This window comes from Emydura macquarii, unplaced genomic scaffold (assembly GCF_026122565.2).
Source record: "Emydura macquarii macquarii isolate MOO-44397 ecotype Brisbane River unplaced genomic scaffold, CSIRO-AGI_Emac_v2 contig_973, whole genome shotgun sequence".
Lineage (NCBI taxonomy): Eukaryota > Metazoa > Chordata > Testudines > Chelidae > Emydura > Emydura macquarii.
The window spans coordinates 1,777,699-1,792,909 of record NW_027131110.1 but is presented as its reverse complement, the minus strand read 5'-3'; the positions used below and the strand labels follow the sequence as shown (position 1 = coordinate 1,792,909).

Genomic DNA, 15,211 nt, shown 5'->3' with positions numbered 1-15,211 from the left:
CAGCTGCGCTAGCAATGGAGAAGCAAAAGGCTCCATGTCAGATTACGACCCCTTTGTGCCACCCGGATTCACCGGAAAACAAAAGGACTCGAGACCAACCCAGAACCAGAGCCCATCTGTTTACCTCCGAGATCACCGAAATTCTAACCGATGAGTGAAAACCGATCCTTACCCAGCGAGATCAAAGATTCATAGTTGCCTTTCATCACGTTCTTGTAAAGGTCTTTCTGCCAATCATCCAAATTCCCCCACTCCTGCTCGGAGAAATAGACGGAAACATCATCGAATGTCACCGGCACCTGTAATCACAACCACCATTTGTCATATAGGTAAAGAATTAAAAACAAAACACCATGTTAACATCACAAGATCAGCTTAACTGGGATTTGCCCTTTGTTTATGGGCCTTCCGTCAGTTTTCCATCCAGGTACCAATCCCAGGATCCAACCAATCTGGATTAATGGTTGTAGTACAAACACAGGACACTAAATTAAATGCTTTATTTGTGTTCAGACAGTGCATAAAGGGCCCCATCCTCCAAGCCCTCAATCACGGAGGAAGCCCTCACTCACGTGACTTCAGTAGGGCTACCCATCCTGAGCTGGAGTGAGATCTTGTTATTCAATCTCAAAAAAATGAGCAAATCTTTACGGCAAAATATGTCCTTTGTTAACCTACAGCGCTTATTGCTTCTGGTCCTCTTGGCCCCTAGGATCACGTTACCCTGACCTGCTCAGATATATAATATAGCCTCCTTACCTGAAATGTGTTTTAAATATACATCAGCAGCTACAAATCAAAGCCTTCCTTGCTCAAACACCTTGTTTTATTCTTCTGATTAAAGACAGATTTAAAAGAGCAATTCAGTACTTCTGCCATGTGAGACTCCTCATCATTTATCAATTTCTTTCCTTGGATAAATTTGCAAAAGACCTTCTTGTTCGTCTTAGCTCTGCCCAAACCAGAGAAGCCAGGATGGAGCAGAATCCAAATAATTTGGCAAGCGAAGATGAAAGGCGCCAGAGAGCGGAGGAGGAAAACCACACGCTCCAAATGATATTCAAATAAAATAGCACAGAAGATACAAAAGAGGATCGTTTCTCTTCAATCCCCCTTTCGATATCTGATCCAGCTTCAAGACTTTATGGCTCCCCCTCAGCACCAGCTGGGATGTTGTTACCTTGGGAATTTCCCCCTTAGCACCTGGGGGAAGCCTCAGGATCCAGAAGTTCCTGTTCTTCAGCAGGTTCTCCATGTTCTCCACCCGCCTCTGCAGCCGTCCATACTCCTGGAGCAGAGTTCCCAGCACGGCCAGTTGGGTACTAAACTCCATCATTCCTTTCTCTGCGTCGGATATTTTCCTCTCAGCTGTCCCGGTTCTCCCCTCCAGACTCAGTAACTGTGTGGCGTGGGACTCCACCTTCCTCTCCACGGCTTGAATTGCAGCCACCACCGTCCACAGGGAGATCTCTGCAGTTTGCAGCTGGGTCTCTCCCACAGCAGTTCGCTTGGGGACAAACTGGGACGGCAGAGGAGTCGAGTGCCGGGACTCCATGTCCCAGGCCCGAGCCTGCGTGCAAGGACAGCCATTGAGAGTGGGCGTCTCAAGCCCACCTAAGAGTCTCCTCCAGCCCTTGTCTGCGTGAGATCATTGTACCAAATAACTAAATCAGTTTAGAAACCGCTGCCCCCACACCTGGCACTTGGACTTCAGTGTAAAAGTGCCTGGGATCCCTGTAGCTTGAGTCACTTCCTAACTGACAGACAAAGGACGGGAGTAGATTCCTTAGAGCACAGCAGAGCATCTGAGATTTCAGTGCTGAATGTCGGGGCTTTGCCTGTTATTCTCCATTTGTCAACCAGTGAAATAACTCCAGCTGCCTCATCCCTGGCACCTTTTTACAGCTGTTTACATGAATTTGATTTTATTTTTTGATGGACAGGGCTGTAAAACCGCTAAGATAACATTTCCCCCTCAACAGGGGGTGGTCGAATTAGCAGGCTGGGAAACACACACAGATCTGTTTCAGGGGGGTTCTCAAAGGTTTGCACAGTGCGGACTGCATCTCACCAGGGGGCTGCCCTCCCGCCCGCCACCCTGGCTCTCCCCCCTGGCCGTGAGCCCTGCGGAAAAGGCTGGGCTGCCACGGCCAAGTCGCATGAAAGAAGCGCCGCTGCCATGTTTACACGCAAGGCGGGGAAGATTTGCAAACTCGGTGCCTACATTTTGGCGCCTGCGTTTGGTGCCCCAGCTGCAAAGGGCTGAACACAGTCACGCCCCCCCCGACACAGAGCGGGCAGGGCTCGGGGCGAGGAGGAGACGTTCCCAGCCGGGTCTGTCGGGCCTGCCGAGGGCCAGGCTCGGGGAGGTTTTTCTAGGGAACAAAGCCCGCGGTAGCGCTGCCCTGCCCGCCCCCTTCCCGCACAGCCCCGCTCGGCCCGGCCACGGAGCGTCAGCGCGGCTCAGCCCCAGCCCGGGCCGGGCCCTGCCCCCGGGCGGCCGGCAGAGCAGAGCAGCGCAGCGCAGCGCTCCCCGCGGGCCGGCTCCCGGGGCTCCCCGCCAGGGGGTTTCCTGCCCCGCTCGGGCCGGGAGTGGAGCCCCCGCCGGGCCCTTACCTGGGCAGCGGCCCGCTCGGCCATGGCCCCGGCCCGGCCCGGCTCTCTCCAGCGGGCCCGGCAGATCCCGCCCGGCGCCTGCCGCCTCCTCGCCAGGGGCCGCCCCGCGGCCGGTCGGAGCCGAGCCGAGCCGAGCGCTGGTGGGAGGGGTCGGGCGGGGAGCGGGGCCGGCAGCGGCGCCTGCCGGCGGGGACCACGAGCAGCGCCGGGCGCTCTGCGGGGAAGGGCCGCCCTCGGGAGGGGAGACACAAACCCTCGCCCGCCGCCGGCCCACAGCCCGGTGGCTCCAGCCCCGACGGCACCCGGCTCCGCGGGGGAAGGGGTTCCTCCGGGCTGGGGGCTCTGGGTTTGTCCCGCTGCAGCAGCCGCCTGGAGACCCAGGCTAGTCTGTGACCCGCCCTCCAGGGACACCCGAGCCCCTGGCGCTGCCACCCATCCATAGCACCCGCCCTGGGCCAGCGGGAGGGGTGACGGCTGGCTCCGCGCCCCACAGCAGGAAAGCGCGGCTCCTTCAGCCGCAGAAGTTGGTCCAATAAAAGACATGCCCTCACCCGCCTGGTCTCGCTAATCTACCCCGCGAAGTAGGCCCTGCACCCAGGCTGGCCAGCCCCCCGCACCCCTCCGTAGCGTCCGGGAATCGAAGGTGAATCTTTCATGAAAGATGCTGTCAGGTGATGAACCCCACCAGGCGTGCGTCCCACCAAAGCCGGCCCCCCGAGCTGGAACATGCGGGTGAGCTGCGCCCGCGGGAGCAGCGCCCCATGTACCGCTTCAGCGCCATCCGAGCAGGGCGCAGCAGGGCTGGGTCCAACCTGGCTGCGCGGGTGGTGGTCACGAAGAGTATTCTTGGCTTCCGGAGGCCACACCGTCCAGGGTATTGAGGAGGTCAGTTGAGGCCAGATGTCCCATGCACCTGAGGTCTCTGCAGCGAGATCCTAGCTGATGAAGGCCGTGGCCACGTCCTCTGCCGTGATGCCGTGCGGAGGTGGCAGAGGCAGTCGGTACAGTCACTGAGGCTCAGCAGGTTGAGCACGCCAGCAGGAGTAAAGTACCTGCTCTTAAAAAATCAGGACTGAACCCTGGGCCATGCTCCGGCTCCCCCGTCAGGGCTGTGATGAATCTGCTTTTCCTACAGCCCAGGAGCTGTAAAAGCAAATATCCTTTCCTGTGCGGGGTTCCCCTCTCACTGTATCATTGGGAGATAGCGGTGAACTCCTTTATGTCCTGGATGATCCTCTCCAAGATCCCTTTCTCCAGCACCACAGACACCACTGGCTTAGGAAACCAAATGGCCATCGAATATTCAACACCCATGGCTGGGTACACAACCGTCTTCCCTTCCAGTTGCCTCAGAACCAATTCTCTGGCTTCCGGGAGGATGCAGAAGATGATTATCTCCCAGTTGGTGCCCAGGGCTGGGAACGTTGACTCCTGAGGTCCGTGTGTGCAGATCATTTGTTTTTCTCTGTTCCGCGGGGTGCAGAGCCACTTCCTCTGATGCCAGATGGAGTGACTGACCCCTGGTCTGGGGATAAAGTCGAATTTGGTGTTGACATACCTGCTCTCACAGAGCAGGTGCGAAGTATCCACAGTCAGAGGTGGAGTCTGCTTGACATAGTGTGAGATCCAGATCAGCAGTGGCTCCAAGGTGATCCTGTAGTTTCGGTGAAAGGCCATCCCAAACTGGGTCTCCTTCTGGGCCTACCCCAGAGTTGTGCCTACCCCAACCAGGCCAAGCCCAGCCCTGAGGCAGGGATTGTCTTAGTGCCAAAGGACAAAGTCAGAAAAGGTCATGGTGGGGCTGGGGGATTCAAACAGCTGCTTTCAATGGCATCATTCATCTCTGCATTCCACAAACCAGCTCCCAGGCAGTGCTGCTCTGCCCTGCCCAACCTCCTACACACTCTGGTTCCTGTCCGCCCGCCAACGACAGAATTAACAATTTTGCCATGTAGAGGGTCACCACCGGCATCTGAGGGGCCATCCACGGAGTCAAATGTGTTGGGGAGAGACATTCAGAGAGTCCAAGGACAAAAGGGACCATTGTGATCATCCAGTCCGACCTTCTGGATCACGCAGGCCAGAGAACTTCCTCAGTGTAATTAGCAGAGCAGATTCTTTAAAAACATCCAGTCTTGATTTAAAAATGGTCAGTGATGCAGAATCCACCACGGCCCTTGGTAAATTGTGCCAGTGGTTAATTACTTTCACCATTAAGAATTTACACCGTATTTCCAGTCTGAATTTGTTTAGCTTCAGCTTCTGGCCATTGGATTCTGTTACATTTTTGTCTGCTGGATTGAAGAGTCCATTATTAAGTATTTTTTCCCAGGTAGGTACTTACAAATGGTGATCAAGTCACCCCTGAACCTTCTCTTTGCTAAGCTAAATAGATTGAGCTCCTTAAGTCTGTTACCATAGGGCAGGTTTTCTAACCCTTTAATTATTCTCATGGCTCTTCTCTGAACCTTCTCTGATTTGTCATAGAACCATAGCAGGTTGGAAGGGACCTCAGGAGGTATCTAGTCCAACCCCTGCTCAAAGCAGGACCAACCCCAACTAAATCATCCCTGCCAGGGCTTTGTCAAACTGGGCTTTTTTCAACATCCTTGAACTGTGGATATCAGGATTGGACCCAGGATTTCAGCAGTGGTTACCACAGTGCCAAATACAGAAGTAAAATAATCTCTCTACTCCTACTCGAGATTCTCCTGTTTATGCATCCCAGAAGGGCATTAGCCCTTTTAGCCACAGCATCACACTAGGAGCTCTTGTTCAGCTGATTCTCCACCATGAACTCCAAACCTTTCTCAGAGTCCCTGCTTCCTGGGGAATTGTGTAAGTATGGCCCGCAGCTTTGTTCCTAGAGGTCTACATTTACATTCAGCCATATTAAAGCACATAGTGTTTGCTTGTGCCCAGCTTACCAAGTGATCCAGAGCTATTGGTTCAGGCTCTCTGCAAACTCAGGCACGGATTTTCTGCACCGGTTAGTCTCAGGACACATTTTGAACTTGTTTTTTAAACAATAGCAGCTAGAGACTGACTTTTTACTTTTGATTGAAACTGAGATTCTGGAGAACAATTGATAGGCCTTCCCACACTCCACTTTAGGAAATGCTGCTTTAGCATAAGCCAGTCCCAGAGGGAAGGATGGTGTTCCCCTTACCTTTAGTTTGCCACTGTGAGTCATCCTGAAAGGTGCACACAATTTTGGAGTGTGTGTGTGTGTGTAGGACAAGAGGGAGGGACAGGCATTCCCCTGCCTGCATGGGGAAAGGGATCTCTTTCCACTGAGTCTGAAAATCACAGCATAGACCAAGTCGTTCTCCAGATTGGTTTGGTCTCTCTCCTGATTTTTCCTCTTTTACTGGGAAGCTTCAACCTTTGCCCACAGATGTCCACCCTAGCACAGAGAAAGCAGAGTTTGTTGAGCCACGGTTTTGTAGACCTGCTCTGAGCAAGGCTAGATGACCGGCTTGTTGAAATGCCAGCAGCCATCTACACAAATGCTCCTTGCTGGCCCAGGGGTTGCTGCTACAACAAACGTGGGAACTTTTAAGAGAGAAAAAAACAAAACTTAATATGTTTATTTTGAAGCACGTTAGACAGCATGTTCACTGTGCAGGTCTGCTGTGCGTCACAGACATGGGTGGCAAATGCAACCACGTAGTGGATGTAAACATCTTTTCAGGCACACCGTGAATGAGACGGGTTGCACTGTACAAGATGTGCACGTGAACTTGTTTTCTGGGCAAGTCACCCCCAAAATGGGTCTACTCATTCATTTCTCTCCCTCCCTTTCTAAAGTGCGTTGGGCTCTGCAGCTGCTAGAGAAGCACCAAGTACCCTTGACCACATTTCACAGAAGGGAAACACGACACAGAAGACTGACTTGCCTCAGTCGCTGTGTGGGACCCTGGAAGAAGATAGCGGTGTCTAAACTAAAAGGCAGTGTTTCAAACTGTGGGTCTGACCCTTGTAAATCTCAGATCACGTGGCTTCTGTGGGTCCATCTGTAAAACAGAGCTAGCATCTCTTCAAGCTGGCCTGAGATTTACAGATGAAAGCAGAAGGCTTTAATATGACAGCTGCCCAATGTGCAGCGGCAGTCAAAAAAGCCAACACAATGTTCGGAACCATTTGGAAAGGGATAGATAAGAGGACAGAAAATAACGTAATGCCACTATATGAATCCATGGTGTGCCCACACCTTGAATACCACGTGTAGTTCTGGTCACCCCAACTCAAAAAAGATATATTGGAATAGGAAAAGGTACAGGAAAAGGTAACAAAAATGATTAGAGTATGGAACAGCTTCCGTACAAGGAGAGATTACAAAGATTGGGACTGGTCAGCTTAGAAAAGAGACAACTAAGGGGGGATTTGACAGAGGTTTATCATCACGAATGGTGTGGAGAAAGCGAATAGGGAAGTGTTACTTACCCCTTCATATGAGACAAGAACCAGGGGTCAACCAATGAACAGGCAGAAGGTTTAAAACAAATATAAGGAAGTATTTCTTCACACAACGCACAGTCAACCTGTGGATCTCATTGTTAAGTCCAAAAGTAGTACTGGGTTCAAAAAAGAATTTGTGAAGTTCCTGGAGGACAGATCTATCAATGGCTATTTGCCAGGATGGTCAGGGATGCGACTTCATGCTCTGGGTGTCCCTAAACCTCTGAGTACCAGAAGCCGGGACTGGATGACGGGATGGATCACTGGATAATTGCCCTGTTCTGTTCATTACCTCTGAAGCGTCTGGCACTGGCCACTGTCAGAAGACAGGATAGTGGGCTAGATGGACCATTGGTCTGACCCAGTGTGGCCGTTCTTATGCTCTGTTCTGATCAGATTGGCACAGAACTCATGTTTCAAAAACAACTCGTGATTTGAGGGGACGTGTCTGGGTTTCCAGACTGAAACATGTGAATGGGGCCCAAGGTTTTTTAATTGCTGAGCAACATGCCCCTCAAAATCAGACCCCTTTAAGATGGCTCACATTGGGCATCACGCTGGAAATCAGGGCACCCAAAATCACCCATTAGTGACAAGAATTTAAGCCACTGATTTTTCAGGAGTTTTAGCTACAGTGGTTGGTTTGTTTGTGGGCGTGGTGCTTTGCAATCACTCCGCCCCCTTTGCCTCCAACACAGGATTTGCACATACCAGGCTCCCACTCCTCACCCCACCTCAGCCTTCCCACCATCCTAGCCTGCCATGCTTGCCTGTGTGGGTCTGGTGCAGAGACCCCGAGTGAAGCTGTACAGGACTTGCACTTGTTATGCAGTACGCAGCTGGCTTCAGATACGTGCAGGTTCATCTCCAGCACAGGCAGATTGGATGGCACTGATTCAGTCAATGGTTTTCATTCTTATAAGAGCTGGTCAAAAAGTAGAAAAACAACTTTGCAGAACTATCAGAGTTGTTTCCATTTTGCAGGGTCAAAATGGAACAATTGTTATATTTTTTTTAAAACGTTCACACTATTTTAAAAAATTTAAGATTTGCTCTTTTCTCCCCCCTTTTTCCTTCTTGCTACTGAGTGTAATGAAATGAATGATGGCTGGGCTTTGGGGTGTCTCCACTTTTCGTTTTTCCTTTTGCCCATCTGTAGCTTTTCAAAACTTTTCCAACTCTGGAAGTTACAGCATGGCAGAGCCACGTGATCTGCTTTTTCCTCTTGCCGGAGTTGGGGATGTTTTGAAAGTTAGCATATGGGAAAAGGAAGAATAAAAAAATGGGGGAGAAGGAGCCCCAAACCGAGAACTGAGTTGATGTCTGGCATTCCATGGCAAACAAAGGAGAAAAGCAAAACACAAAACTTGACATTTTCTTTTTGACCAAAAAAAACGGAACAAATTCAGAAAAAAGAAAAAAAAAAAAAAGCTTTTCATGCACATTTTCAGTTTAAAAACCAGGCAATTTTTCATCTGAAAAAAAGTTTGAATGAAAAAGCAGCAGCAGTGAATCCATGATCTAACAGCAGCAGCTAGTACAACAGGGGGTCACCACACTACCGCTGCCCGCTACAGCAGGACCAACGAGCCTTGGTCCAGAAGTGACCCCCATTCCCGTCAGGCTGACAAAGACAAGGCCTGATGGCCTTCCTTGAAACCTGTGAGCAGGTCGTTGCAGCAACCCAGTGACCCCTGAAATAACAGGTGGTTTTGCTGGCCCTGTATCTAACCGGGACGGCGCAAATGGCTTATCATGCTTTAAACCCAGTTACTGCCCTAGATTATGCACAAGTCAAAGCAGCTGTTCTCAGCACGCTGGGCATTGTGGCAGAGACGTTCCGACAACGTTTCCAGGAAGGTGGTATCCCGCGGGAGGACGGTTCTGCCTCATCACCCAAAAGCTACGAGATTCATGGTGGGGATGGCTCTGATCTGAGATGAAAATGGGAGCCCGATTGGCAGCGATGGTTTTACTTGAACGGTTCTCCCAGATACTGCCCCTGGGGAAAAGAGCCAAGTCCTATGGCATCGACCTGAGACCATGGCTGATGCTGTTTGCTTAGGGAGAATATCTGGCAGCTGAGATGCTGTGATGACCCCCCGCGAGGGCCCTGCGCAGACCAAGGGGCCGGCACTGGCAAATGAGAAAACTGGCTACACCCACAACCAGGGCACAGACAAGCTTGTCTGGTCTGAAAAACGACCGTGAAACATCCTTGCCCAGGCTGGTGGGTTTCACCAGCTCTTCTGCCAGGGACGGAGGTGGCGTCTCTGTCATGTTTTGTATGGAAGAAAAATTAAGGTCTTGCCCTTGCAGTGGGATTCACGGCCATGGATCTCACAGCAGCGTTGGGCCTGAACACGTTAGCAACACTCCAGGCCACCTATCAGTTTTCCCCCACCAAGCGTCAGAGTACATTATTCCATCCCTTTCAGGGCTCCCCTGGTCCCCATGGTCTGTTCGCCTTTCTCCCTCCATCCTTCCCCTGCATGTTCCTCTTTCCCACCTTCTCTGTCTCCCCCCAACCCTGTGTGGGCTTATGGGTTTCCAAAGTCTAGATCCCCCTCCCTGCTCTGCAAAGTTTGCCCTTCCTTTCTCCCCTCTCCTGCAGTGCTCCTGGCCTCCCATCTTACCCCGCCCGCCCCCTTTGCCTTGCTCCTCACTTCCCCTGGAAGCAGCTCAGACCCCAGAGCCGTGTCTCCCCAACAGCTCAGCCCAGTCAGGCCGTGCTGAGTTTAGGTGTGTTATTGTTACACTGTGAAAACAAACATACTAGTTACACTGTAGTGGGAATAATCATTATTTATTAAGTGCCAGGAAACAGAATACGGGGTTGGCGCCATAAGGAACTTACAGTCTAAACAGACAATCAACACAAACACACCTAGCCAGATCCATAGCTCACTGTTCATGGAGGAGGAGGGTAAAGGTGGAGGTAAGTGTTAGACAGGAGGGGAGTCTCAGCTCAGCAGTGGGGCTGGCAATGGGGAAGCGACAGCTCTGTATCCGCTCAAGGAAAGCGGGGATTCAGAGTGGAGAAACTGCAAAAAGGTAAAAACCGCAGACGAGCACCCAAGACCCAGAGGGGAATCTCCCTAGTCACAACCAGGTCATAGCTTCCTTCCGTTCCTTGCACGCTTTGGGAAGCCTGGCTCAGTGGGGTCACTTTAAAGCCGGCTTCACTTTGGTTTCCGACAGAGGCTAACTAGCAGTGCTACAGCGGCTTCCACTAGCGCAGAAATCCCTCAGCCACCAACCAGCACTCGGTGGCCGTCCACGGAGACTCCAAGCCTGGCCCAAAGCAAGGCTGGACTCCTGCAGCCGGCCGGGGCGCAGTCACATTTGATTCAGCTGAGGCTGGGTCGATTGCTTTCAACCTCCCCTGTGGCCAAAAACAAATCGAGCCTAGACCAGAATTTTGCTGCTATCGACCTCCCCTCCCTCTTCCCCACATGGCAATGCAGGTGAGAGGCAGCATGGCCCAGTGGGTAGGGTACCAACCTCGGACTTCAGTGACCTAGTTTCAGTTCCCTGCTATGCCACAGACTTCCTGAGTGACCTTGGGTGAGTCATTTAGCCGCTCTGTGCCTCAGTTTCCCTAGCTGTAGAAAGAGGATAATAACCCTGCCTTTCCTCACAGGGCGTTGTGAGAACCTCATTCCAGGGATCCTCCAACCCACCAAATTCCTCCCTCCTGGCTTCCTCCCCTTTGCTTCCTCTCTACTCCATCCCACCCACTTTGGTCCTTCTCATGCCACAGCTCCCAGGGGCCCACTGCTCTCGTGTGCCTCAGGCACCATGGGGGACACCCCCTGCTCGGTGCTGCTGAAGCAGGGGGTGGGATCTGTGCTCTGTGTGGGGTGCTCTGGCCCATCTCACTGGAATGGCCTTGGGGTGGGGGGAAGGTTAAAATGTAGCCAGGCTTCTGATCTCCCAAGCGCTCGGTGCCCGCTGGCAGAGGACACGGGGTTTTACAGGGATGTACACACAGGAGTTCACCGGAGCGTAGCACACAAGGTCTCCACTGAGCCAGTAGCTACTGGGCATCATAATCCAAGTGCATGGAGAATAGTTCAGGAGTCATGTCTCTATACTGACAATTACGTCCTTAGGGTCTTGGAATGAAGGCAGATCACCAGGAGGGGACGTCCCTCAGAGCTGCTCCTTTCAGACAATCTCCCTGCATGCCCCGGTGTGCGCTGTACACCTCACAAGGACGCCTGTCTGCATCCTGAGCCCCGGGCAAGCGGAGATGGTGAATGTACGCTCCCAGATTTCACCACTGAAACTAACGGCAAATGACGCCGTTTATGAATAAAGGCAAAGGATGGTACTGATGGGGGGGGGGGGGGGCAAAGAAACACCTGGAACCTGTCAGCGTGGAGGCCAGCAGACAGCGGGTGTGTCTCTGGCTAGGCTGAGCGGTGGCTGTCAAATGTTGCACGGATTGTGCGTGAGCAATGTTCTACCAGCCTGTGGGGAATCTTGTTAATGAAAAATCAAGGTCCTAGAACCCTGGTTATGATTTTATTTTATCAGGAGCCATTTGCTATTGCTAGACCGTGCGCTCTGTGCAATGAACTGATGCTGGACTTCACTGTAAATCAACCTCGGTGCTGGGTGCGGAGCTGAGCGGAGATCTGAGGTGGAACCGGCGAGCGGGGGTGAAGGGCGCTGTTATTTTGAAAGCAGCGAATCTGTGACTCCTGCGAGGGTCCCGCAAACCAGTGGCTGGACACCCCAAGGAGACGCTGCGGCTTGAGGACGTCTGTCACTAACTGGCAGAGAGGAAGGGGGCCCGCGAGGCCTATAGAGGAAGGCTTGTGCTGCCCGTTGGCCGGTGGAGTTGGGGAGCTGACCCCCGGCAGGCACAGACGAGGCTTCCCCGCGCTAAGGGCAGGTGGTAACAAGGTGCCCCAGGGAAGTGGCCCAGGGCTCCCCAGCCAAACAGCAGGCAGGTGGTCAAATGAACTGCAAGGGACTCGCCAAAGATTCTGGTGGAGAAATGTGGAGGAGCCCGGGGCAAGGAAGGAATTCTGAGCCAAATTCCTAGAGGAGGAGAGGATGGCCTCGCCCACGGCCCCTGGGACGAGAATACCTGGGTCCTGCTCAGATTCCCAGGATCCAACAGAGCAGGGAAATGTGGGAGCTGAATATCTGAACATCCGTGAGCCGGGAATCCCTGGGCTACAGCCTCGAAACCTGAGCTGGGAGCCGGCGTTTGCCAACCCAGGCCATAGGCTGTGGTCCCATGTGATGGGTCAGAACCGTTATTGCCCCACCTTCTCCCCAGACTGCAAGAGACCCAGAGCCTGGGACACGGCCGCTCAGTCACAGCAGGATACAGGGACTGGGATGCTGCAGGGAAATCAGCGCCTCCTCCCACCCGCCATCAGTGGGAACAGCTTGGTGGAGGTAGGGCTAGGAGGGCCCCATGTCTCCTACAAACCAGCCCCACTCCTCACCCAGCTAGGGTCTGAGTCCAGAACAGGGACCCTCTGGTTTAAAGACGGTCGGACACGCCTACTTCTCTTAACAAAAGGCTACAGCCAGAACACAGCTTCGTTCCTGTGCAGATCCCCTGGCAGGAAAGGAGCAGTGCCTGGCCCGGCGCAGACTCCTGTTTCAAACAGCGCGTGCTGTGCTCCCAGCGGGCCGGGGCTCACGGGCATTGCTTTCGGAGAGAGGCAGCCCCCCGTCAGCCCCACAGAGCGAGGGCTCTGGCCCTTCCGTTACCCCACGTGGCCCATCCCCGGCCCGGGGTCCAGCAGGCCCTGCCGGAGGACGCCCTTGCCGGCGTGGATGTTCTGGTGGTAGTAGAGCGAGCGCTTGTAGCGGAAGCTCTTGCCGCACTCGGCGCAGCGATAGGGGCGCTCGCCCGCGTGCACGCGCTGGTGCTCCAGCAGGTACTGGTTGCGGGTGAAGCTCTTCTCGCACTCGGCGCATTTGTAGGGCCGCTCGCCGGTGTGGATCCGCAGGTGCCGGGTCAGGTTGGAGTGGTGGCTGAAGAACTTGCCGCACTGCACGCAGACGAAGGAGCCCTCGCTCCCGCCCGAGTGGATCCTCTGGTGGATCACCAGGCTCACCTTCTGCCGGAAGCTCTTCCGGCACTCGGCGCAGGCGTAGGGCCGCTCCCCGGTGTGCGACAGGCGGTGCTTCCGCAGGCTGGACCGGTGGCAGAAGCTGCGCTCGCACTCGGAGCACGGGTAGGGTTTGCCTCCCGCCTGGGCCCCGGGCTGGGCTCTGGGGTCGTGTTCTAGGGTGAAGCTCCCCCAGCCTGCGGCAGGCCGGCCCCCTCTCCCGCGTGGACCCGCTGATGCAGGCCAAGATGCTGCCGGCTTCGGAAGCTCTTCCCACACTCGGCGCATATGAAGAGCCTGGCTGGCGCGGGGCTCTGCAGGGGAAGGAGCAACGGCTTCAGCTCCTGGAAGGCCGTCTCGCGCAGAGCAGGCTCCCCCAGGCCGTCTGCGGGCAGGTCGGCTGGCTCCCTCTCGGGGCGGCACAGACTCTCCCCGTGGGTTGTTCCCTGCTCCGGACACTGGAAAACCTCCATTTCCAGCAACGTCCTTCGTAGCTCCAAGTTCTCCGGCTCCTCCTCAGGATTCCCCTCCTCCACTTTGATCACCACCCCGGCATCCACTGCAATCCAAAGAGAACCCAGACAGGAGTCACTGCACAGCAGGGGTGCAGGAAACCTTCTGAAACGACGACGGCGTCCTGGATTCCCCAGGCACGCCCACGAAGGGGCTGTGACTGACTGCGGCCAGGGGGCTGGGTATGTGTTTTACTGATCTCAGGCCTCGTCTGCACAGAGCTACAGGCAAACCTCCCACCGCCATCGCCGCCCGTTCAGTGCAGACCGCCTCCTGGTCAACCCCCACGTCCTTCGTCCTGCGGGCAGGTGACAAGGGGGTCAGCGGGCAAGCGCCCATCGCGAGGGGAGAGCTCCCTCGATCATCAGTGCGTACGAGGCAGTGAGGCCGTGCGGAGACAGCAGGGGGGGAACACACCGGTGCGTGAAAACCTCTGACTGTGTATTTCAGGGCAGGGCTCCAGGATCTGCTGTGCTCTGCAGAACATCAGCTTTGACTGGCACAAACGGCTTTCTCCCCCCACCGACAGGACACAGCCAGCACCCTGCGGCCTGGAGAGCCCAGCCTGGCAGAACACACGACCGCAGAAAGGGCCGTCCGTTATTTCTTGTATTACGGGAGCGCTGCGGTCAGCCAGTGACCGCTGGGGCTGGAACCCAGGCCTCTTTCATAGATCCCATGGCGGTCACCCAGTCTGGCCTCGTGGATCGCACAGGCCAGAGAACGTCCCACAAGAATTCCTACAGCCGCTCTTTCAAATAACCACCCAGTCTGGATTTAACAAGGATCAGTGACGGAGAACCCGCCCCGGCGGCTGGTAAGTTCTTCCACGGGTTAATTACACTCACTGTTCAGAACGTACACCTCCCGTTCAGTCTGAATTTGTCTAGCATCAACTGCCAGCCATTGGGTCCCGCCAGCCTCTTGACTCCACTCCAGGGCCCTCTCCACAGGACCCCAGGATGTGAACTGGCCCCCTCCAACCAGATGCCAACACCCGAGGTTGAACAAAGCCATTAATACCCTCCCGGTGTGGGCCCGGGCCCTGAAATACTGTCTTTATGCCCCACTGTTTTCTGGGCTGGGCTCTTTACCCACGTGCTAACTGCTCCGCTTTCATCGCCTCCTTCAGATCCGCATCCTGGCTCCCCTGCCCTGCTGGTCTGGGCTGCCTGCCTGTCAGGCACTCACTCCTGGGGCCTGTGGGAATTGATTCCCTGTGAGCCACTCTGCAGCTGGCCCTCGGGAACGTTCGCTCCCAGTTCTCTCTGCTAGCTCTGCCATTCTGTGCGGCTGTCTAGAACTCACCCACGCAGGGCTCCGGCGGGATCTCGCTCCTCTCGGCATCCTCCTGATCCCCGACGCACGGCTCCTCTCCCCGTTCAGGCTGGGACAGGATGTCGGGCTTGGAGATGGCATAGTCTGTTCACGGAAAGAGAGCGCGACACTCACCGGCTACACGGGGCAGGAAAGGATTTCAGACCAACCCCCTCCGGCCGCCGAAGGCGATGGGATGGGGAAGAGGAACAGAGGCAAAC

At 54.6% G+C, this 15,211-nt stretch overlaps 4 protein-coding genes and 1 pseudogene across 4 annotated transcripts in view; 1 reads left to right on the top strand and 4 right to left on the bottom strand.

Moving 5' to 3' along the window:
- The window catches only part of LOC137150593 (zinc finger protein 777-like), a 31,451-nt gene extending 28,804 nt beyond the window's left edge, over window positions 1–2,647 (bottom strand). The window contains exons 1-3 of the mRNA XM_067544554.1: window positions 2,617–2,647; window positions 1,181–1,570; window positions 173–299 (exon numbers count right to left, since the gene is read on the bottom strand). Coding sequence (XP_067400655.1) covers window positions 173–299; window positions 1,181–1,570; window positions 2,617–2,640 — 541 coding nt within the window. The 5' untranslated portion in view covers window positions 2,641–2,647. The remainder of the gene's footprint in view (window positions 1–172; window positions 300–1,180; window positions 1,571–2,616) is intronic.
- LOC137150572 (zinc finger protein 585A-like) overlaps window positions 1–15,211 on the top strand; it is a 240,549-nt gene that overhangs the window by 128,854 nt on the left and 96,484 nt on the right. The gene's annotated exons all lie outside the window — the stretch shown is intronic.
- LOC137150576 (zinc finger protein 777-like) overlaps window positions 1–15,211 on the bottom strand; it is a 111,706-nt gene that overhangs the window by 91,778 nt on the left and 4,717 nt on the right. The gene's annotated exons all lie outside the window — the stretch shown is intronic.
- On the bottom strand, window positions 3,284–4,410 carry LOC137150592 (mitochondrial chaperone BCS1-like; annotated as a pseudogene).
- LOC137150585 (gastrula zinc finger protein XlCGF7.1-like) lies at window positions 9,961–13,587 on the bottom strand. Its single transcript, XM_067544549.1, has one exon. The coding sequence runs from the start codon at window positions 13,446–13,448 to the stop codon at window positions 12,813–12,815; it is 636 nt and encodes a 211-aa protein (XP_067400650.1). The 5' UTR covers window positions 13,449–13,587; the 3' UTR covers window positions 9,961–12,812.